The 24037-nt window shown below is 31.9% G+C and overlaps 1 protein-coding gene across 3 annotated transcripts in view; it reads right to left on the reverse strand.

The window, feature by feature from the left end:
• Positions 1–24037, reverse strand: part of LOC149480337 (uncharacterized) — an 80653-nt gene that overhangs the window by 32473 nt on the left and 24143 nt on the right. For all 3 annotated transcript variants that reach the window (XM_089706465.1, XM_089706466.1, XM_089706467.1), the window contains exons 3-6: positions 21367–21536; positions 19031–19201; positions 16672–16904; positions 13764–13870 (exon numbers count right to left, since the gene is read on the reverse strand). In XM_089706465.1, the coding sequence (XP_089562591.1) occupies positions 13764–13870; positions 16672–16904; positions 19031–19201; positions 21367–21536 (681 nt within the window). The remainder of the gene's footprint in view (positions 1–13763; positions 13871–16671; positions 16905–19030; positions 19202–21366; positions 21537–24037) is intronic.

The following is a 24037-nucleotide window of genomic DNA, read 5'->3' on the forward strand; positions in this document are numbered from 1 at the left end:
TTTCAAAGATAGTCAGTTTTTCCCGAAATTTTCAAATTTTTAGTTTTGCTCCCGTTTGAACCAAAATATTGGCAAAACCGCTCGTTCTATGAGAAGGTCATAAAATAAAGTTGTAGAAAATTTAATTTTGTTAATTACCTATCCTGCAAATGAAAAATTATTATCCTTTTTATGATTTTATATGTCCTCAGTTTCAATTCTTTAAAAATCTATTTCTACCTTCTTTTTGTTTTTCAGATATTGTGAGTGAACTATTTGTCTCACAGACTTTGTTCTATGCTCTAATGAAAGAAAATTAAATGCACTACAACTTTATTATACGACTTTCTCATAGAACGAGCGGTTTTTGCCAATATTTTGGTTCAAACGGGAGCAAAACTAAAAATTTGAAATTTTCGGGAAAAACTGACTATCTTTGAAAGGCCACAGCTTAGTTGTTATAAGGTTTAGACAGCTGCGGTTTGGCTTAAATTGTTGCAAATTTAATTAGCTTTGTAATTTTGTTAATTACTTATACTGCAAATGAAAAAGTATTATCCTTTTTATGATTTTATATGCCCTCAGTTTCAATTCTTTAAAAATCTATTTCTACCTTCTTTTTGTTTTTCAGATATTGTGAGTGAACTATTTGTCTCACAGACTTTGTTCTATGCTCTAATGAAAGAAAATTAAATGCACTACAACTTTATTATACGACCTTCTCATAGAACGAGCGGTTTTTGCCAATATTTTGCTTCAAACGGGAGCAAAACTAAAAATTTCAATATTTCGGGAATAATGAACCATCTTCGAATGGCCACAGTTTAGTCGCTATAAGATTTAGAGAGCTTTAATTAGGCTTAAATTGTTGCAAATTTAATAACCTTAATTTATGTACTGAATGATACTTGTCGGAAACGCATAGTTTATGACTTTTAGAGCAAAAAGTGAAAAAAGTCCAAAATTTTCGCAGTTTATTATTTGCGTATAATCTTATTTCCAACTTTCCCAAATTTTGTAATTTTGTTAATTACCTATCCTGCAAATGAAAAAGTATTATTCTTTTTATGATTTTATATGCTCTCAGTTTCAATTCTTTAAAAATCTATTTCTACCTTCTTTTTGTTTTTCAGATATTGTGTGTGAAATATTAGTCTCACAGACTTTGTTCTATGCTCTTATGAAAGAAAATTAAATGCACTACAACTTTATTATACGAACTTCTCATAGAACGAGCGGTTTTTGCCAATATTTTGCTTCAAACGGGAGCAAAACTAAAAATTTCAATATTTCGGGAAAAATGAACCATCTTCGAATGGCCACAGTTTAGTCGTTATAAGGTTTAGAGAGCTGCGGTTAGGCTTAAATTGTTGCAAATTTAATAACCTTAATTTATGTACTGAATCATACTTGTCGGAAACGCATAGTTTATGACTTTTAGAGCAAAAAGTGAAAAAAGTCCAAAATTTTCGCAGTTTATCACGTGGTGCGCAGCGAGCACAACTTTTTCGAAGTTGCAAATTGGGATTTACATCACCCTAACTGATTCAAACAACATACCAAAAATTCAAATCTACATCGTGCTTTGCGAATTTAATGTTAATTTCCACTGGCCTATATGTAGTGATGAAGGTGACAACCCTACTTGTATTATACACGTTCACGTGTCTTCAAGCCATATTATATAAACGCCATTTGACGTAGTACGTGTAACTATAATTAACCATTTTTAGGGTTCCGTAGCCAAAATGGCAAAAACGGAACCCTTATAGTTTCGTCATGTCCGTCTGTCCGTCTGTCCGTCTGTCCGTCTGTCACAGCCGATTTACTCGGAAACTATAAGTACTACAGTGATGAAATTTGATGGGAATATGTGTTGTATGAACCGCTACAAAAATATGACACTAAATAGTAAAAAAAAGAATTGGGGGTGGGGCCCCCCATACATGTAACTGAGGGATGAAATTTTTTTTTTCGATGTACATACCCGTGTGGGGTATCAATGGAAAGGTCTTTTAAAATGATATAAAGTTTTCTAAAAAACATTTTTCTTAAAGTGAACGGTTTTTGAGATATCAGCTCTCAAAGTCGTAAAAAGTATGTCCCCCCCCCTCTATTTTTATAACTACGGGGTATAAAATTCTAAAAAAAATAGAGGTGATGCATGCTAATTAACTCTTTCAACGATTTTTGGTTTGATCAAAGTATCTCTTATAGTTTTTGAGATAGGTTGATTTAACTGTAATTTATTATATTTGCTGCTACGGAACCCTTTGTGCGCGAGCCCGACTCGCACTTGGCCGGTTTTTTTATGAATAACGAGACTCGATCAGTTGAAGATTCTATGTCGTACTATAAAATTATGTAAATCTATGCTTGTGAACCTTTTAAAAACAAGTTTTTGTGAAATATTAAAAATGAATTAACATTTTTATTTTATAACACTTTACTATGCTTGTTAATAATACAAATTACTTAAAACTAAAACTTATAGCCAAACTAGCACAGAACGCGGCCTTATCACTAATAGAGTGATCTCTTCCAGGCAACCCACTGTGTGAAGTAATAAAGGAGGAGGTAGGTCAGAAACTCAGAAGTACACAACTACATAAATAGTTGTAGTAACATTAATTTAAACAAAAACAAAACGGCTTTCAGATTGTCAGAATCAGACAAAATTAAATGATACAACCAGAAGGCACCAGCTTTCAAATAAAATATGGAACATCAAAATCGGTTCACCCGGTTTGTAAGAATTGAGAACCTCTTCCTTTTTTTGAAGTCGGCTGAAAATAAAATTCATTGGAAGCTTCAGCTTGTAATTTAAAAATAGGAGGCTCAACTGGGGTATATAATACTGGTGAATTTGATATAGTATATTACCTATACAAATTAATTACGTAAGGTAAATTATATACATATCTACTATAAAATTCCTACTCTTTATCAGAATGAAACATAAATACCTATCTTATAATTACCAGACAGACGATAAATTTGTTTATTTTAAATATGCATTGAAAGATAAATTTACGATACATCATATAATAGGTAAGGTAGACCGTAATCTTACCTTCGGGCTTCGACGTTACCAAGTTACCTTATAGTATCAACTTCAAACAATGTGATACAATATTATGTACATGTTGTGGTATATGACAGGTATAATAGTTGTACGTATATCTATTAAAAATAAAATTAAGATCGTTAGTTTACCCCGTTAATACTTTTAACAATTTAAATTGGACAATACTTAAATAGCATAATTGTTAAGAAGCACAAAGTGAATCAACTTTATCATACATCATAATACCTACATTACATATAGCCAAAATAACAAAATCATATCCACAATATCAAGACCCCCACTTTCTAGCATAGCAATAGCACGTAAAACAATACCACTTAATTACGTACACCAATTGTTTTTATAAATTCGCGTCGGCGCCAATTGAAACGCAAACACGCGAACCCTGTGTGACTTCTGTATCGGTCATTTATTTATGTAATCTACATAATATTGTTGATTATTCGTTCAAGTCCAAGGCGAAAAATCGTCGTGTTATTTAAAAATAAAACGTTATATAATATATCAATCTAATTGGACACTATCAGCTGCAGCGCTACGAAAAACATAAAGAAATATAGTGCAAAGCTTTTTAATCTTGAGCGCTTGAGATTTACGTCGCTTTTGTTCAAGTCTTTACAGTTTAAGATCCAATAAAGCATTCTTTACACGGTGAGTCGCTGCAAGATTCATAGTAAACAAATTCCCATAACATTCTTTTCGACATTCCACGGAGTACGAGAAAATTCTAATCTGCGAAACAATTCATTAAAGAATTTAGGGGTTTTGCCAACATTTGTGGATCCGCGGCGACCGGTTGTTAGTTTTCCCTCGTGTTGATTAATATCACGCACTCAACGTGTGATTCGAATATTTATATTCGGTATCATCATAACCGATCCTATTTGTAGGAACGTAACTCACATACTCCAAGCGTTAGGTTTGTTATCTTCGATAAGACTATCTGGACCAGAATAATCGTAATATAATGACGTTCCTTTTTAATTTTTATTGTCAACTAGCGGTCCGCCCCGGCTTCGCCCGTGGTACATATTTACGTTTTCTCTACATAAAAACCATCCTCGTACTTCAAGGAATATAATAAAAAAAGAATTATCGAAATCGGTTCAGCCGTTCTCGAGTTATGCGCTTACCAACACATTTTGCGATTCATTTTTATATATATAAGATTGTAATTGCAACTATATTTCTGTGGAAATCGATTCAATGCAGATAAGCTCATAAACTGAAGGGGATTTTCTGTGATTAATTATCTTAAAAACTAATGAAAACGATAAATGCGAAAAAAATTAAATCAGATGTCTTTAAAACACTTGTAAAATTATTTGTCACTAGTAGCAATCACTACCATTCCCTATATAGCTAGAACTAAAAACAAAACACTTGTACAAAAGGAAACACCAAACTTATCTTAAGCAACCTATAATAAATCAGTATCTGTTTACTAAAAAGTCGCATTACATATTATCTGTAAATCACGGCTATATTTACAAACAGCACGCATGCCCATTCATCTGGCCAGCTGTTCGATGCGTGAGCCGTGCCGTGTGACCTCGACCGTGACCCTGAGTCTAGTTTTATTTTTCACCAAATATAACATCCAGATTGAACGCGGAAGGCGAAGGGTTTTTTATTTTATTTACTTGCCAGTAAGGTACAGATTTGTGTAACTCTTCATTTAATATTTAACGCGTTGCTGTAGTTCTAGCTTTTATAACACCTTGTTAGGCGCGTAATAGTGTAACTAAAGGCGTTATTACGCTCTCTTATCTCATAAGAAAAGAAAATAGCATCATAAAATATAAATAAATATTTAAAATTAAAATATAATTTCAGAGCTGAAAACGTAAATACTTTCACTAATTTCCAAGTACCGTTTTACCGAAGTCATAAAACGGATATAATTTACGAGTCCATAATGAAGAATGCGTAGGCGTCGCCCAAATTATTTTACGAGACAAAAATAAATCGAAAAGGCACCTGAATCTTGTGTATTGAAATGCGTGACGACAGGAGAGTTAATAAAATTGAACCTGAATTGTATTACCTTGTGATCGTAATCCAGTTTTAAGCGTTTACGTGAGGATGCCATTTTTACTGTCGGAGATTTTGTAGCGGATCCTTTATCCTTAACCGTTAAACTAGCATACATCTTGTTTATTTGAATACTCATACAGTTTTCGATTTGATCTTTAGTAGTTAATTGGGTAAATTGTTAACAATTTGACATGTTTTTTTGTTGGTAAAATTGATTAACAAAGACGTACTTACACGTGGAAATCGACGGATTTTCACTAATTACTTATGAAAAACAATATTAAATTAATTGAAGAATACGGGCATAACTATATTACCTTTTAAACAAATTAAATCGACAATAGCCAGGTAGGTAACAAGTAACAACACATAAGGACTCCTACACGTGTGAGAACTACGTATGATAATAATAGTCGTTAATAAAACTGTTTATCAATCTACTTACCGTTATTAGTTTTATAGCCATATTCAAAACTTCCCGATATATATTCTGGTTAGCTTATCTGTTAGTTAAAATGACAAATGTTTATTGAAATATACGTCAAAGTGTTACATGCGGTGATATTTATAACTGGTGAAACTGGCCCGTACAATAAAATGTCTTTTAGAAGAATTAACGATGATTAAATTTATGTGAATTTTGAAGACTAACATTGTCTTCGCCTATCATAAAACAGTCTCGAGTTTGCTTAATGAATTTCACCTCGAGCGTTCACATGTAAAATGTAAACTGTTAAGTAAACTGTTCCTTTGTAAATACTAAAGTTGTTCAATTTAATTTCGCCTTCCCAGCAGGGCTGTTATATAAAACAACAAAGAGTACGGGCACGCCTTGCTAGACCGTCGCAAATGTATGAATGTTTAAAATTTAAATGCTCGAATAAAAAATGCTCATACATACATACATAATTAAGTAATTAAGCTAAGATAATTTCGACACCAAAAATACATTTAAATTTGCTATCTTTTTTTTGTAACAACGAAGTTTTTAACACTAAGTATTATATAAAATGATGTTGTCGATGCCGTTTTATATCGACGAATTTCAGTGCAAATTTTTAAAATACGGTCATTAAAGAACAATAATATCATAACCTTCAAATTTTCACTAAGTATTTCACGCTTGCGTATCAATTTGGTTACCAATAAATATCAAATGACAACGAAAACACTCCATTATACCTACAGCTACTAATCACTATGTAATCGGACTCACGAAGAATTAATATTCTGAAATCCAATAAAAGTAGGTATTATCGTAAGAGATTCGTCATTACGATATCCTGAACCCAACATTCATACACGTAATACAGAATTGCTTCAAATAACAGAAATATTAAAAAAAAAGAAACAATTAATCGAGCACAAACAGCGATCTAAACGATACAAGAAAACATTAAAAGTGGCACAAAGTTCACCCTGTCCTCCATTAAACCATAACATGGAGGTTTTATAGCAAAAGCTGTAAGTAATAAAATAGACGATAGAAAAAGTCTTCGGACACAATCAGAACAAGTTATAACTCTGACTTGAAACTAAAATAATATTATTTAGTATTTATAAACACAAGGAGATTGAGTCGCGAGATACGCTTTTGAATTTGTAATTAAAAACTTTTTTTGCGAAGTAATACCGGCTGCAATGGAACTATTTTCTCAAGGGAATTGAATGAAAATTCCGGAGCAGCCAGTAAGTATATAAACTTAATTTTAGACATTTCATTTTGAAGCTATTAGTATACGCTGTATAATTAAGATCTATTAAATAATACTTCAAGTTATACGATTTCTCATTAAATCCACCAATCATTATAATACTATGTATTCAACTTCCCACCACACAGGGCTACTTTTCCTAACCTTACTTCTCATATTTACATTTAATACCTCAAATTTTAGTAAGGTGTCTATTACCGCTTATCAACATCAATTTATAACCTATAATACACCAAATTAATACCCTTGGCGCGTAACAATATACCCACACGAAACCACCCACGCGACCGAGGGGTAACATCACAGTAAACAGATACGAACAGTAGCGCTACTCCCTACAAAACGTTCAAAACGGCTCTCTCACACAAACATACGTATCGACGAGACTTCAAAGGGTAGGTACTTCTAAACTGATGCCCGCTTAAATGAGTCTCGTCGATGCGTCTGCTTGTGTGAATGCACTGTATCTAACGTTTTCTTGGGAGTTACGCTACTGTTAGATCTGTTTACCGGGGTAATATTTTATCCACTGTTAGGTAACAAGGTCGAGAAAAGCGACATTCGTAAGAAATTCTCTATTCCCGGCTGAATATTAAGCATTCCCCTTGTGTTTACAAATTCAATTTGCTGCTATTGGCGATAGTTTGATAAGTTATATCGGATGTATCTGAAAGCGATATATTCACATAATGGATTATTGAAACAACGTTATTAAATTGGCTCATGCATGGCATATTGTTGTGACAGATATTTAATGAGAACATACCGTGGATCCCACCTATCCATATTCCTTAGTTATAAATATATATTTTGTACATATTTTACTTCCTCTCTGCAATTTAATTTTAAGGTAGTCTTAATGTATATTGAAATTAAATCTATATATATTTCAATTCATAACCTGCATGTTATTATCACGACGAAAAGTGTATAAATACAAAGAGACATAATATAATTAAATTAATTGGATTCAGATTTGCCTAGCTCGAAAGGTAAGCAAGCGTGACACACGCCAGAATATGTAAAAATGTAATAATTTCTGAATATAATGTAGTTAAGACGATACACAAAAAAAAAATCTACTGCTTGGCGGGCGGAGTCTAATAGCTCGCTATCGCGAACGCGGGTGTGCGCGAAGTCATTCTTGCAAACTCGCCGCGCTGCCGCTGGCCGACTCGGGACAAACATGTATGGAGTCGTCATACAGTTATAATATTCTTATACATATATTTAATTGTTGATTTATTGGTTTTATTTTCTTGCTTATAAACAAATAATCTTCTTTTTAACAACTACTTAGACATTATTAATAATTATTATTATTTCGAAATGTTTACTTTATTACAAAATAATACAGGTTATAAATAATCTTTAAAATAACAAAAAATATTGTTACTCTGAAAAAATGAAATGGTACTCAATAACGCGGACTACTGAATGGATTTAGATAGAATTTGATGCTGACGTAGATATTACGTCATGCCCAGAAATGAAAGGTACTATTTCTGAAAGAAGTTATAAACCCTAATTCTTCTCAGTCAAAGTCAAGAGTGGAAGATATCACTAATACAGTAAAACTGATGCGAAACTTTGGATGTTAATTTGTATATTTTTTTGTTAGTTGTTACTTAATCACGTGAAGACTACATTTCCAATTTTGATAAAATATAGTTAATTGCCTGGATTTACACATAGGATACTTTTTATCCGAACTGAACACTTCTGTGGGATAAGACAGGGTTCACGATATAATCTAATTCCACGCGGGCAAAGCCGCGGTCGGAATGATATTTTTTTAAATAAAAAAATTGTTTAAAAAAAACACAAAATATATTGACGCATGTATTTATTTTTTGCACTCTATTATAATTGTAATTATTCATTACAAATAATCAAAATAAAATAGCCAGAACAAAGTTAGGCCCTGGTAGGGTAGGTAGGCAGGTACAGCAATGTGAGACGAACACTGGCTTATTTATACTAATAATAATGTATTATAAACATTAAATTAAGTTTACTTTCTAACAACAAAAATACATAATATTAGCTAATGTGAAAGCGAATCAACCAATCATCCCACAAAAATGAAATGTGCACACAAATATTCATCCAAATCGGTTCATGTCATTAGGAGGAGTGACTGCAGCGCCATCTTCCGGGCCCAATTGTGTTTCCAGATCACCCAGGAACTCAATTTAATATACTTACACAAAATTTTTCGAAATGAAAACTCACATTACTATGTAAATATGAATATAAACCTGTTTTATTACTAAGCAATTTCCCGCACAGGTGTAGTAAGTATAAATGAAATAAATATCAACATCAAATTCTTTATACAACATACTTATCTACCACCTTCTAAGAAATGTAATTCTTGAAATTATTTCGTATTTTTTTTAAATATAATACTACTCCAATGAGCTCCTGTTCCATATTATGTCCACCATACTTCCACTAAGTTCACCATGATTTTTTATTTCTTTGCACTTTGTTGCTTTTTGCTAAAAATGGAATCATGCGATAAAACCAGTAGAGCTTTGATAACATACATTTTTGACTGAATAAAGGTACTTACGAAGGAGTGGATTCACATTGTGAACAATCATTTGGTTTATTTTCCTTCTGGATTCCGGATTTCTGAAAAGATTATTTATGCTATACATGAAAAAATCTTACACATTCGTTATGTACTTAAAACATATCTATAATACAATTATAATTATTAATTATATTAATAATTAATTATATATCAAACATCGTCTATAATACAATTATCATCAAATTTAAAATAAAACCAACTTACTTCATTAATTTGTTCCAATTGTAAGCATTCTTTTTCCTCCAACCTTTATGTTTCTTCTTCTTATTTTCTTTATTGTCCCCATTTGTCTTATCGTGTTGTCACCCTTTTTTACGATTGCGCGAGCGACACAAGTTCCCCGTGTGACGGCCGTAGCGGGAATGACTCGTGCAGCGATCGGGGTAGGAAGGTACAGGGCGGCTCTCGCTATATTGGCTGGTCGCGCGCTAATTTCAAGTATTTCTTGTTTATTTCAAAACCATCGCATATTTCAAAATTCTAAATCGGTAGACGTATAGGTTGTATATTTTATAGTTAATATCCAAAAAGTCGTAACTTTACGTTTGTTATTTTGAAGATGCCAGAGATTAAAAAAAAATAACAATGATAACTTTGTATTTTTTTTCTATCGAGAAAATATCATGGAATCATGTTTCTAAAACGGTAGACGTATTGTGTTACTATTGAACTTTCTTGTCAAGAATTTTCATCACGACAACTTTAATAATATAAAAATTACGAAGGTTTGAAAAGGGCCGTAAATGTTAGAAAAATTAATTCATCACCTTAAACGTGTACCCAAATATCATGACTAGGTAGGTACCTACTATCGCCAATTTGTAATAATAATTCGTAATTCGTACTTCTCTTGAATATAATTATTAACAATCGTAAAAATATCACCGTAAATACTTTATAAAAATTATATTTTTTAAACAATAAGAACTGTAATAACGTAAAACAATAGATAATATATTTTTCATAGCGTTCATTAATGTAAGAAATAAAAATATTGAAAATAAATTCCGCTAGTATTGTTACGCACACAAACTAATAGTCTAGTAATAATTTTTTAGTCTTTCACGAAAAATCGACTGATGGGATTGGATGAAATTTCCTGAAGAAGTATTATTAGGTGTTATTTTTAAAGAAAACGCGAGTGAAATCACGGACTAACGCTACTCTTTTATACGTAAGAAACAATGTACTATGTAAAAACACAAATCTCAGTCAATAACAAAGGAATTAAGCGTCACGAAACAAGAAACCCGAGGCGTAATAAAAACAAAAGATAACACCCCTAGGCAAGTTAGGGATGTCTTTAATTAACTCAGTCTGAAAACGTACGGCGTAATAGTTTCTGCTAGTTCAGTACTAAACTGTAAAAAACTCCATTTACAATTAACTTAAAAATCACAAAGTTAATTTGACAAGGACAAATATTGTTTAAGTTATTTTTTTTTAATATTGACGTTTTAGGTTTTAGGCATTTTTTTTTATTTTGACGACGCGGTTGGCGCAGTGGTAAAGTAACTGCCTACTGAGCCGACGGTCCCGGGTTCGATCCCCGGTCAGGGCAAATATTTGTGTGATGAACTCATTTATTTGTTCTTGGGTCTGGGTGTTATTATCTATATATGTATTTATTAAATATTATATTTATCGTCGCCTAGTACCCACAACACAAGCCTTAATTGAGCTTACTGTGGGACTAGGTCGATTTGTGTAATAATGTCCTATAATATTTATTTATTTATTTATTTATTTTAATTACGATAAATTACATGAAAGGCCTTGAAACATTTCTGTGCTATATTATTTCGTAATTTCTTATTAAATTTTAGAAATAATATTAAAATTATTTTTTATCTCGTCAAGTACCATGAAGAAAGAGCAGCATAAATTGAGGTGGATAAAAAGATGACATCAAATAATTTAATTTCTTATAAATTGTTACAAACCTCAATATTTCCTTATTTAACTTTCTAATACCTATACAATTATTTGCTATGTTAATTTCGACCTCAATACGCTTCAACACAATGGAAAAACTGTTGAATAATTAACCTAAGATATCATAAATTTCCCCGAAGTATTTATTGGCATTGAAACTAATAAACGATAGGTGAGCGAAAAAAATAACAGCGGGCATCACATTGCGCGTGGTATGTGTGATTGGAATCCTACCAATATCACAGTATTACAATATCTATGAAATAATATTGTAATACTGTGCCAATATTATAAATGCGAAAGTTTGCGAGGATGTGTGTGTGTGTGTTCTTGACTTCTTGTTACTCTTTCACGCAAATACTACTAAACCGTTTACTATGAAATTTAGCACACATATAGAGGGTAACTTCAAACTTGAATTAACACTAACTTACTAAGGATAGGTTTCATCCCGGACATCCCACTATACGGGTTTTTCTTTAAAACGCGGGCGAAGCCGCGGGCGGAAAGCTAGTAACAAATAAAGAACAGTTAGATGTAATAGCTAAAAGATTGAACTATTGCACAATTCCCAATGACAATGATCATACACGTATTATGGTCAATTGGCAAATTGTTAGCGAACATTATATAGAAGGTATGAACTCTTTATGGGGCTCATACGCAGGCTTCATATTCGCGTTTGCTTTGAAATGGAATCTTCTAGTACAGTTTCATAACAATTTTGCAATTGTTTTATCAATAGTCAATACTCAATTAGACGCACGTAATGATAAAGATAAATGCTATTATATTAATCGGGATCTTTTTGCAATAAATAGATAATTGGTCATTTGAAGTTATATTACCACCATAATAATTTAGTCGCGGCGCGCATGCCGCATGCTAAGCTGGCAGTTGGTTATTTTATATTTTTAAAGCATAGAGATAAAAGAGACAATTGCCTTTCATAAATATTTTTATTACATAAAAACCGAATTAGCAGAGCAATTTTCGAATCATTAATAGATGAAGTTAAGTTGAATTATAAAAATTAATATTAATATGGTGTGACACAATCGGATTGTAAAATTGGAACCAACTAAAAATGGCGGTCAAACGGATGAACTTATGTCATTCATTAAATAATTATCGTTTGAGCCTTGAGAATCTTCCAAGTACTGCAACTATATTGCATTCTTTGTTTGTTTTTAACGAGCAAACATCTATGATATCCTATCCTACTAATATTATAAATGCGAAAGTTTGTGAGGATGTGAATGTGTGTGTTTGTTACTCTTTCACGCAAATACCACTGTACCGATTACAATGAAATTAAGTAAACACACAGAGGGTGTTGAACAAACATGATAAAGAAATAGCCAATAAAAAATTACTATTGTAATCAAAACTGAAGCTTACTGTGATATAAGCATTCATTTGATTAATGATTTGAGATTTAGAAAGGCTGATTAATTATAATCAATTTATCAAAAACGAGTTTCTAGTCTAATCACTTTTAATGATATAAGCTTATCACTTATCAATGATTCATTTCTGATTTATACCTATTAGTTAGACTTAAAGTAGGTACCTACTCAGCTTAAAATGTTACCTGTTACTAGTGGGATTCGCATAAAAACACATTTAATATTAATAAATTGGTACTTAGAAAAATTAAGTACGTAAAAAACATTTATTATCATCAGCGTCTATTTCAGGCGATTTTAGTTATCAGTATGGGGTCTGCCGTATGCTATAAATGGTAAGGAACATCAAAAGTTGAGCTAAAATACTTTAACAAAAGCCAATCCCAATTACTTGAACAATTGCTAATAATTAAACAATTATACATAAATCAAACAAAAGCACCATTTATCAGATCTCAGTGACTCAACGAGTGCCAAAAACATATCCGGTTGTTAAAATAGCCACGTAAGAATAAAATGCGATTCTTACGGGACGCTGACGTTAATGACTTGTTTAAATACTTCACACCGTCATAGATACATTATAAATATGCAAGGAATATATTATAGTACGCTATGTAAATAGAATTGTAGTTAAGCTAAACCGTGTTGCCGTTAATTACTACGTAATAACCTATTTTCGTTTTTAAAGGAATGTATAGTTATTGTTATATAATACAAAAATAGAAAGCTATTTTAAAGTTATTCACGTGATCTAGTATGATGAATTTGGCACAAATAAATTATTTTATTATTTTCAGACTGCTACCGCCACCTAGTTTGCCACAATAGCAACGTTATCACGTCATGTTTGTTATCTTAGTTCAAGGAACTAACAATAGATGGCGCTTGACAATAAAAACCTATATCTACATTTTTTTTCTTCGTGGCAATGTACAAAAGTTAATACATAGTATGTAGTATATATTTTATGGAAATAATAAAATATTAAGACTTACGCGACTTGAATTGATGTACCAATGATGCGCTGTCTGCGGCGTGATGGTAGTCGTATGCGGAACGACCGATCAACTCGCTGGAGTCGAATCCAAGGGTATTCATTAAACTGCAACAAACATACAAAATATTAATAATATGATATTAAACTTATTGTGTTGCGAACACTTGCATTATCCGTTAATGACCTTTGTATTATAGTAATGACGTTGGGTTTGGGTACCTTCTTGATAATTTGAAAATTATTTGTAGGAGTTTTAAATTGTTAATATTTAATAAATAACAAACAACCTATTTTAAGTTCTGAAGTATTTAATAGGCATCAAAAAAATCTAAAACCTATAATATGAAGTAAATATAGGTACTCATAATTATAATTTAACAGGTGTTTGACGTTTTTATTCCCTGGATAATGCTTAACTTTCAATAATTTTATCTGAAATAAAAAGTTATATTCACCATGGTACGAAAGGTTACTTCCAATGTGACCTATATGTTTCATGTTTAGGTTATGTTTACCGGTACTTAGTTAACCTTGAATGACCTATCGCCAAACCTAATAAATATTTGTTTCATAAATTTAATTATTCAATTATAAACACTCCTACTAGTTCAAAATACAGTAATTTATAATAAAGCGCGGATTTACTACATTAAAAGTAAACAAAACTACTTACTAAAGTAGTAGTCGAATTCAAAAACCCCGCCATTTCATTTAAATTCACAAAACAAAAGAACTGCACAGAATAACAACAAGAACACATTTATAAAACAATAAAATCATCTACACTTCACAAATCACAGCACTATTTGCATCATTTCCATCACTTGGTACGTTTATCATGTACTGAGCACAAAACAGAATCATGTTTAACCTACAAAATACGTTGAAGGTGATATTTTTGTTGATATTATACAACCGAGTCGCATGGGACATTGTGAAGGTCAAACATTACTGTACGAAGCGTTACCTAAATTCAGTCAGGTAATACGGCGGCTATTGTAAAAAGCGCCATCTTGTGTTAAAATACGAAACTACGTACAAACTTTGTTTTAGTGGAACAATAATAAATTGTCGTTTTATCAATAACTAAAGGTCACATAGACCTCAATACATATAAATCTATATATGACTCGTACCATAGTAATCAGATGGCCAGTATAAAACTATTTAAAGTGTTGAATATGCATGCTTTACGTATTTGTAAGGGAAATTGCAAAATGTCTTAACCATATTCATATGCTTTATGATACTGAGTTAAATTACTTGAATAACAAGCATATATCAGATATTGCCAATATGGTTTAGACAACCATAGTCACAATAAATTGTTTTTTATCTCATTTACAGCAGTTTTACAACATCGTTTATGGGTATTGATAAAACATTAGGTATAATATAATTTGTGAAACTTGAAATTTAAAAAAAAATTATCCTTAATATCACATAGAACTTTGTCAGTTCATATTGTTGTCATAAGATGCAATTCAAAACTACAAGAAGAATGCATTTTTATAAAATCTCTTACTAAAAACACCTAAAATAAAGATTTTTTATTTAAAACTATCTGTGCGGTAGCGGTTTACCCGCACATGAGCCTTAGCCAGATAGCTTAGTATAATTTTGGTAAATAAGCTACAGCCCAAGTATCATCAAAGCCCAAGTTCAGTGGTTTTCATGTGAAAGAATACAGAAACATATATTCATACCTCCTTACTAACTTTCCTCAATACAAAAAAAAAATATTTTAAGGATATAATAATAGACAGTGTGTCAAGTATACGTAAAAGCAGGAACAAGGTAATATAATAAGCAGAAATCAATGAAACAATAATCCTATCAAAGTGAAATAGATACTTAAATAAGAATAAAAGAATAAAATAATTTTTATTAGGCACACCAAATTACCACCACCAACACAAACAAAAAAAAAAGAAACAATATAAAAATACACTCTTAAATATAATCTAACATAAAAATTAAAACTAAGAATATGATTTGTGTGGCGACTGGCGACCTAAAGGGTAAGGCCGCTCAGCTTATGCTATGCCGATATGGTCAGCATAGCGCTGGTTTTCAGGGCCCCACCAGACAACAAAATGCTTAAGTCTAAAGTGTCTCTCTCTGCTGGTAGATAATAAAACAATTAATTAAGAAATAAAATAATTATATATGTTTGCATGTATAGAATATAATATATTGCGGTTATTTTACCCATATTGTGAAATACATATACTTATATACATATACTTATATATATATATATATATATTATATTTACATAAAAATAAATAACCACAGTTTATAAATACATATAAGGAATTAAAAGAATACAACTATATTGCATACTATATAATACGTATATATTATAATAATAATAATCTGTTATATACAACGCAACTAAGGTTTTCCGACGAATTCGTTAATCAATAAATAACGAACGATTTATTCATGGTAAGTACAAGAACATACATTATTTCAAGAATTTTTTTTTTGTAAAATGCAATTTTTATGGTCACATAAATAGTGAGGAATTTTTAATGTTACCTACTTTATTTAGAACTATATAAGCACTTGAAATACTCAAGATTGCATTGAGAAAGTTAAATAAAAAATACAATATTAGTTACAGCGCACTCTGGTGATTAGTTCCTACACTTTTTTAACAGTTGATTACCAGATAGATGAAAGTTCTCAAGTCGTGGCGTATCTCTCTTATGTGTATACCGAAATGAGTTTTTATTATTAAATTTGACAGACTAAAAAATTAAACATCCTCATTTTTGTATATCTTTGGCTACACCATTTCCTTCTATATTCAATAAAAAAAAATATACTGCGAAAAATAAACCCAATGAATATTACTTATAGTTCTTATTGATTTTTTGCATTATAAAAGCGATCCTTACCCATCATCAGTGTAAGTAAACTTCATATCCAGACTATGCTTGGACAGGAACGTCTTGCTGTCCAATGGTATCTCAATATTCGACGGGTGCGGTATCGGGCGAGCTACAGCCACGAGCGCGCCATTTTTATTGAATTTCTTCGTACCGTCCTTACTGTCTTCGTCTTCCGTGTTGTTGTTTTCAATTATCTTGGCTTTTTCATCGGTTAGCATGTGGCCGGTGACGTGTATCACCTGAGGAATAAGGAGAAATTATTAATGGATAAAAATTGAGAAATTTACTAGATAGTATTTTGATTTTCATTTTCAGAGGATGGAGTGGTTTCAATAAATATAACAAAAATCGTTTATTTGTTTCAGAATATGTTGTTTTGATATAAAGGGCCCTTATAGGTCGAAAATGAATAGAATTACAAGAATCAACACCTGAATATATGAAAAATGTGCTCATCTTTGGAATTTCTCATCAATACCTAATTTTTCAAACCCACCATAATTTTAATGGTGTTGGTAATCTTGTTTAAGTTTAATAATTTTAAATTGAATGTGTATATTGTGCTGTATATATAGGACGAAAAGAGAATGTCAACCACATTGAGTAGAATGAACAAGATAACAATCTTATATTTATTCACATAGCAATTTTTTAATTGGTAATGTATGTTCCATGCATCAGTAGATGAAGTTATCAGTTATTACATAATATTCTTCGACACTATAAGAAGCTTTAGGAGGGGCGGCATTATTCAAAGCAGTATATGTTTATCATATCGTTAAAACGTCATTGCGTCAAATAAATACGTCATTCGCTTTCTGTAGATGGACATGAGAGTCAATAAGGATGTACTACAATGGAAATGCGTTGTTTACCTTTTAAATATAATCAATCAATCGGTAGAATAATTAATACGATAAGATTTAGAAATAAATGATAAAATTGTCCAGTATGAAACTGTTTAATAAAATGTAATAATGTACAGCGAGAGAAATAAGGCATGAATTGAAATTTAAGATGATAACGTCATATAAGTGTATCATATTGTTTTATTGTCCTTAGATAAATTGCATTATCATATATTGGAATACAAAACAATGAAACTCGTATATAATTTATCTGTGTAAATTTATAGGTCATCGTTTAAATGCCTTTCAATGCACCAATAGACTGAAAAATATTCACACCTCAGCGTTCTATTGCAACATATTTCGATAAAATATTGCCGTTACATATTAAGGTGTTCCATAAGTTGATAAAATAGGATTTGCCGTTTGTAACATCGATAAGATAACGTCTATTTCGACTGACCGGCTGTTCATCCACACTTATTTCTAAATAATTCACATTAAATCGAAATAATACTTGGAAAATATTTTTCAAACGCCGTCTCAAAATTTATCGCATAATATTTATTGGACAAACATGACTTTTTCTTTTGCTAATATTTGTATAAACGATTCGCGAATGGTGTGATTCGAACAGACGTTGTTATGACGGGTCAAGGGTATCGGCAAATTTTGATATAACCCAATATCATAAAAATTTTATAGTCGACGCAGTTATGGCGTATATTATCTCGATAATGTTTATTTATGGGAATTTGTAGCGAGATTTCATCATTTTTCATGTTATTTGTATCAATATTTTATGAGGTTCATAAGGCCAAGACATAATATGGGATATTGGCCTCTGTACAATTCGCAAATGTTTAAAACGTTACTTTTTATTTTTGCGTGAATCTCTGCTATACATCACGTTCACATCCCATTTTATGAATACATAATTCCTCTAAACAAGTTCTGAATTAATAGTTATACCTACACACCGTCATCAATCAGTTTTAATTGTTCTTATTATATACGAGATATATTCGAGTTTTAATTTTACAATCCATACTTAATATTAAGTATAAATGCGAAAGTAACTCTGTCTGTCTGTCTGTTACTCAATCACGCCTGAACTACTGAACCAATTTTCATGAAATTTGGTATGGATATATTTTGATACCCGAGAACGGACATAGGCTACTTTTTATCCCGGGAAAATGACGCAATCCTGGAAATCCCACGGGAACGGGAACTATGCGGGTTTTTCTTTTACTGCGCGGGCGAAGCCGCGGGCGGAAAGCTAGTAAATAATAAAGCAAGACATATTAAAGTGATAAATGCGTTGTAGACTTGCGAATGATACTATTTTTAGTTATTTTTATTTCATTACAAATATACGTTCCTTGTATAAGATTTCAATGCTCCTTCAGCAAACTACAAGGTCCCTCACACGCATCCAATCCAAAAGAAGCCATCTTCAAATGCACATTTACGGATCTCATCGTGGTTGAAAAGAAAGAAAGATAGATAGCTACCTTATAAGAAGCGGACTTGAGGTGCACGTTCCGCCCCTTGCTGGTGAGCGTGCACTTGAGACGCAGCAGCAGATCGCGCTTGTCAACATTGCTGGACCGCAGCGCGTCACGGATTTCATCGTGGTCGCACGGGTGACTGAATTCGAAGACGCTCTGTCCCATAATTTCCATCTGTGAAAAAAACAACAATAAAATCTCTGTTTATTTGTACACTATCAGTATCTATACTAATATTATAAAGCTGATGAGTTTGTTTGTTTGTTTGAACGCGCTAATCTAAGGAATTACTGGTCAAATTTGAAAAATTATTTCGGTGTTAGATAGCCCATTTATCGAGGAAGGCTATAGGCTATATATCATCACGCTAAGACCAACAGTAGCGGAACCACGCGGGTGAAACCGCGGAGCGCAACTAGTATACAATATGAAAGAATGTCGATGTGGAATAAAATGGTTAAACTATTTTAATACTAGGTATTGTAATTTAAGGTTATCAAACATCATTTGTATTCAGATTTTATTACTGATACCTTCGTAATCATTTCTCGATACATATTAATTAATTAAACAATTATGCGAATTATGAACAATATTGTTTTTACTTATAGGGTAATAATATAATAAAGAGTAAATATATAATACGCCTATTTTATATAAGAAAATAACACGTGTATAATAAGTTCTAAAGGTCAATTAAACGCTATACTTAATTCTTCTGTTTTGTCATTGAAATTCCCTAAAACGAGGTCTCTAAAAATTATAAATTGAGTTTGGTTATAATAAACCTTTATTTATTTATAATCTTTATTGCATACAAAACATAAATATAAATTTCACACACACAGACAGGACATTTGATGCAAAGGGCGGCTTTATTGCTCCAAGCAATTTCCTCCAGTACCTATACGAAGTAAGTAAAGTAAATTTTATCTAGTAAGTTTGAAAGGCACCGTTTACCTACTAGTATGGAATTAACATTTTAGATTTTTGCTGTTAAGCAATAAAGCCGCCAATTGCTTAGTATAATATCCTGATTTTGTCAAACTTTGTGTGTGCAATAAAGAGTATATAAATAAATAAATTATTTTGGGTAAACATAGTAAAGAATTTGACCGTGAATTAATAAATTTCACATTCACTTCTATTTAGAGCTTTAGTATCTGTGAATGACCTTACAATTATTGTAATATAAATTAATCGAAAGCGACAAGTCTGTTAATAGGAACTAAGTCGTATCTAGTCTCTACATCTCTTTCTAACAACGTACTAAGGAAAGAGATTAAATTAGTTAGAAGACTACGATTTGCATTGATAGAACATTACTTAATTAAAATGCATCCAACTATAGGATTAAATTGACCTAAATAAGTTCGCATACGCATTGTAATGTGTAGTACCTATAACGTCTCAACTCAAATACAACAAATACATACATAATAATGAATTTAATTTATATGTTATTTCCTAATTATTACTTTATTATTACCCTATTGTGCATTTATGGCTAAGCGGAAAATTATTTTATAATCCACTTAGGGCTTCAATTTATTATATTTATACAACATCTAGCTTTCAGGACACGGTTTTACTCGCTCTTAAAATGCTCTTCTAATGTTCTTATTTCTTTTCTGAAGGTCCCACCAACCAAGTTACTCTAAATCAAGTGTAATTGCAATATACGACTAATCTCTTATTTAAAATTCTATCAAGTCTTGTTCACCATTACAGTCTTATTGAACGAAGATGATCAGCATAATATGATCATTTTATGTAGTTACTACTACGAATAGATCATTCATTTCTAACATTTGCGGTTTGATTAAGCGCCTGTTATTAGTCTGCAATGAACTTTATAAGTATTTAAATTAGTCCTACACAAAGTTGTGTTTAAGAATATTAATACACTATCTCATTTCTGCGAACAATTATCACAACCATTCTCAGCTTTACTCTGTAATAGTCTATTAAAACGTGTGCTAATCATAATATTATATTTGTACAAGCATACAATATTTTGGGAATACCAGCAGTAATGACGCAACATACATAATTTAGATGCGAATCGTATACATGATTTGAATAAAGCCTGAAGAAAATTTAAATTATCAAAATTCAAACAACAAGTTAAAACTAATATCTAACGTACACGTTAAAATAAGATCGTGTCTCTGGCTCGATCTCTTTAGTTTTTATATGTGTATTCAATTAATTCCCATATATGTGTTAGAGAACTTCACCATTTGATAATGGTGAAGTTTCAGTCTTTTACAGCGATACAACTCAATCCATACAAGTAGTACCAAGTGTATATCTAGTCTAAAGTTCCTGGGACTCACCTGGGACACACCAAGATGTTCAGCGATGTTCTCGCTACAGTACACTATATCCCCTTGCTGGGATAGTACGAACACGAAGCCGTCGAGCGCCTGCATGTACGACAGCTCAGATTGCACCTCCTCCAGACCTTTTGGGCTTTGCAGCTTAGGCGGTTCAGTATCGGCGGGCACTGGAAGGAGAATTTGTAAATTTTAGTTACTACGAACGGAGTGTACTATTTAGTCTATTTATATTGTGGATAGACACTGTTACTTATTATTTCTCATTTCAACAATTGTTTTAGGAGCTTTTCCTCGTCACTTGTAAGAAATAGTCAGATTTTGACATAATTTATTAAACACAATTTTAGTCACACTCATCAATCACAATTTTAGTGATGATTAAATTTATTAAAGGTCTAATAAGTCAGCACTCAGCAGTATTACGCTTTCTGGGTTCAACCATGAGGATACTTTCTAATGTAACAAGAATTAATACAAAATCCTAAATTAGAATCCTACAATATAAAAAGTTGTTAAAATTGTATGATTGGAGAAACATTAATACGTACCTAGCCATTATAAAATTAAGCATCTTAATTAAAAATCAGCTTTTATCATTAATGTTCTCAATAAAATAACCATTTCCGTAATTTCAAGTCAGATAAATTGAACATCGTAACTATAATGAAGCTATCAATAAAAGCAATAAATAAAGGGCATTTAATACGAGTATATTGAGATATACTGTTTAGATTTTATTACACAGTTCGATCAACAGGTAAAGCTCCGTATATATTGCATGGGAATTCCAATCAATATAATATTATAGTCAAGTCATTGTGCAGCAAAATTCTCGTTAGGATAGTATCTCAAATCAGAGTAGGGACAGAACCGAATATCACATTAGAAATTGTAACCGGATATATAGTTAATAGTTCCTTTAAAAACCAATGATATAATAATAAATTTTCCCGGCATCTAAAAGAGATTCGCAGTTTGCCCTTGCATCTGCAATCTTTATAAACATTTTCCTCTTAATATGTTTTTATACAATCAATCTAGCATACATTCTAACAATACTCCGCAACGGAAAGCGGTTTGTAGAAACACAGGGGAGTTTGTACAGTATTTCATTGCTTTCTGGGTAGTGTCTGACAATTATAGTAAACTTGTATTGATTATATTGAATTTGCATGAATTAGTATACCAGCTTGAATATTTTATACCATAAAACCTATGCATAAAACCATACATAAAACCAAGCCAAGTCAAGGCAATATCGATGCATTCTCTGAAACTTGACGAGATGGAAAATCTGACTTGACTCATATAGTGTTGAGGAATATGTAAAATGCATAAAATGTTTAGAACCTAATGGGCCCTCTTCACAAAGGGCAGCGCTGGGCGAGTAGAGGCAATCACGATAGAGTAGATGGCCTAGGTGTCTATGATCGGATCATTGTAGATGTTTACTCATAATCGCCGTAATGGCGGCAAATATTGACGATCATTTGTTGGGCCAACGCTGCCCATTGTGAAGAGAGACATAATCTTGACTGTTATAACAATGGCGGCTTGCGGTTACCGATTCGCAAATATAGCAACCGATATGACTCGTGCCAAAGCTGTGTATCGGAAACTGTGGTTTTACGCCTACTTGTCGTCTGCTGGACACAATTGTTATTTACGTGTAAAGATTGTTAATGACAAATATTTACATAAGAGACTGACTGATATAGTATGGGAAAATTTGTCTTAACCTTATTGTTATAACATAATTATATGGTACTAGCTTTCCGCCCGCGGCTTCACCCGCGTTTTTAAAGGAAACCCGCATAGTTCCCGTTTCCGTGGGATTTCCGGGATAAAACCTATCCTATGTGTTAATCCAAGTTACCCTCTATATGTGTGCTAAATTTCATTGTAATCGATTCAGTAGTTTATGCGTGAAAACCATACATACATACATATATACAAACCTTTCCTCGTTATAATATTAGTATAGATAGTATAGAAGTATAGATAGCTACTATCTTATTATGTCCACCATCTTTAGATAGGATTGTAAATTTTGGACGAAGTTTTACAAAGGCATTATTCCAATAATAGTACAATCATTTATTATTAATTGAAATTAAATTGATATATTTTTACTTGAAAAACATTACGTGTAATCTTCTTTCCCAACCGAATCTAATCAATATGATAGCTAAAGTTAATATATACAGTAGCACCTCGTTAAGTCGAACCTCGATAAGTCAAAAACCTCCAAATCTCGAAAAAATGTCTTGTTCCCTTCCCTTCAAACCCGAAAACCTCTATTACTTGAAATTTTGAGCCTCTGTTAGTCGAAATAATCACCGAGTCCCTCCAAGCCATTTTGGTACATATTTTCACTCTATAACTCGAAAAATCAAATTTGACCTCTGTATCTCGAACATAGCAACGTTTTATTTTACAACCTTTATAACTTGATGATTTGGAATTTATTACCTCTATTGTTCTCACAAAAATAAGTTACCGACTTTAAGAATTTGCCGACAGTGCAAGTACACTATTGTTTCTTAGAAAACATTTTAGGAGTATACGATAATTAATTTATGACTAACGAAACACGTGTTTGCGTTAAATATCTGATGACGAAATTATCGATTCAGTAGCTCAGAAAACCGATACTAATGATTAAGAT

Source organism: Colias philodice, chromosome 18 (genome assembly GCF_061535455.1).
Source record: "Colias philodice isolate Cphi_HAF_F1 chromosome 18, ilColPhil1 Martin Lab GWU primary, whole genome shotgun sequence".
Classification (NCBI taxonomy): domain Eukaryota; kingdom Metazoa; phylum Arthropoda; class Insecta; order Lepidoptera; family Pieridae; genus Colias; species Colias philodice.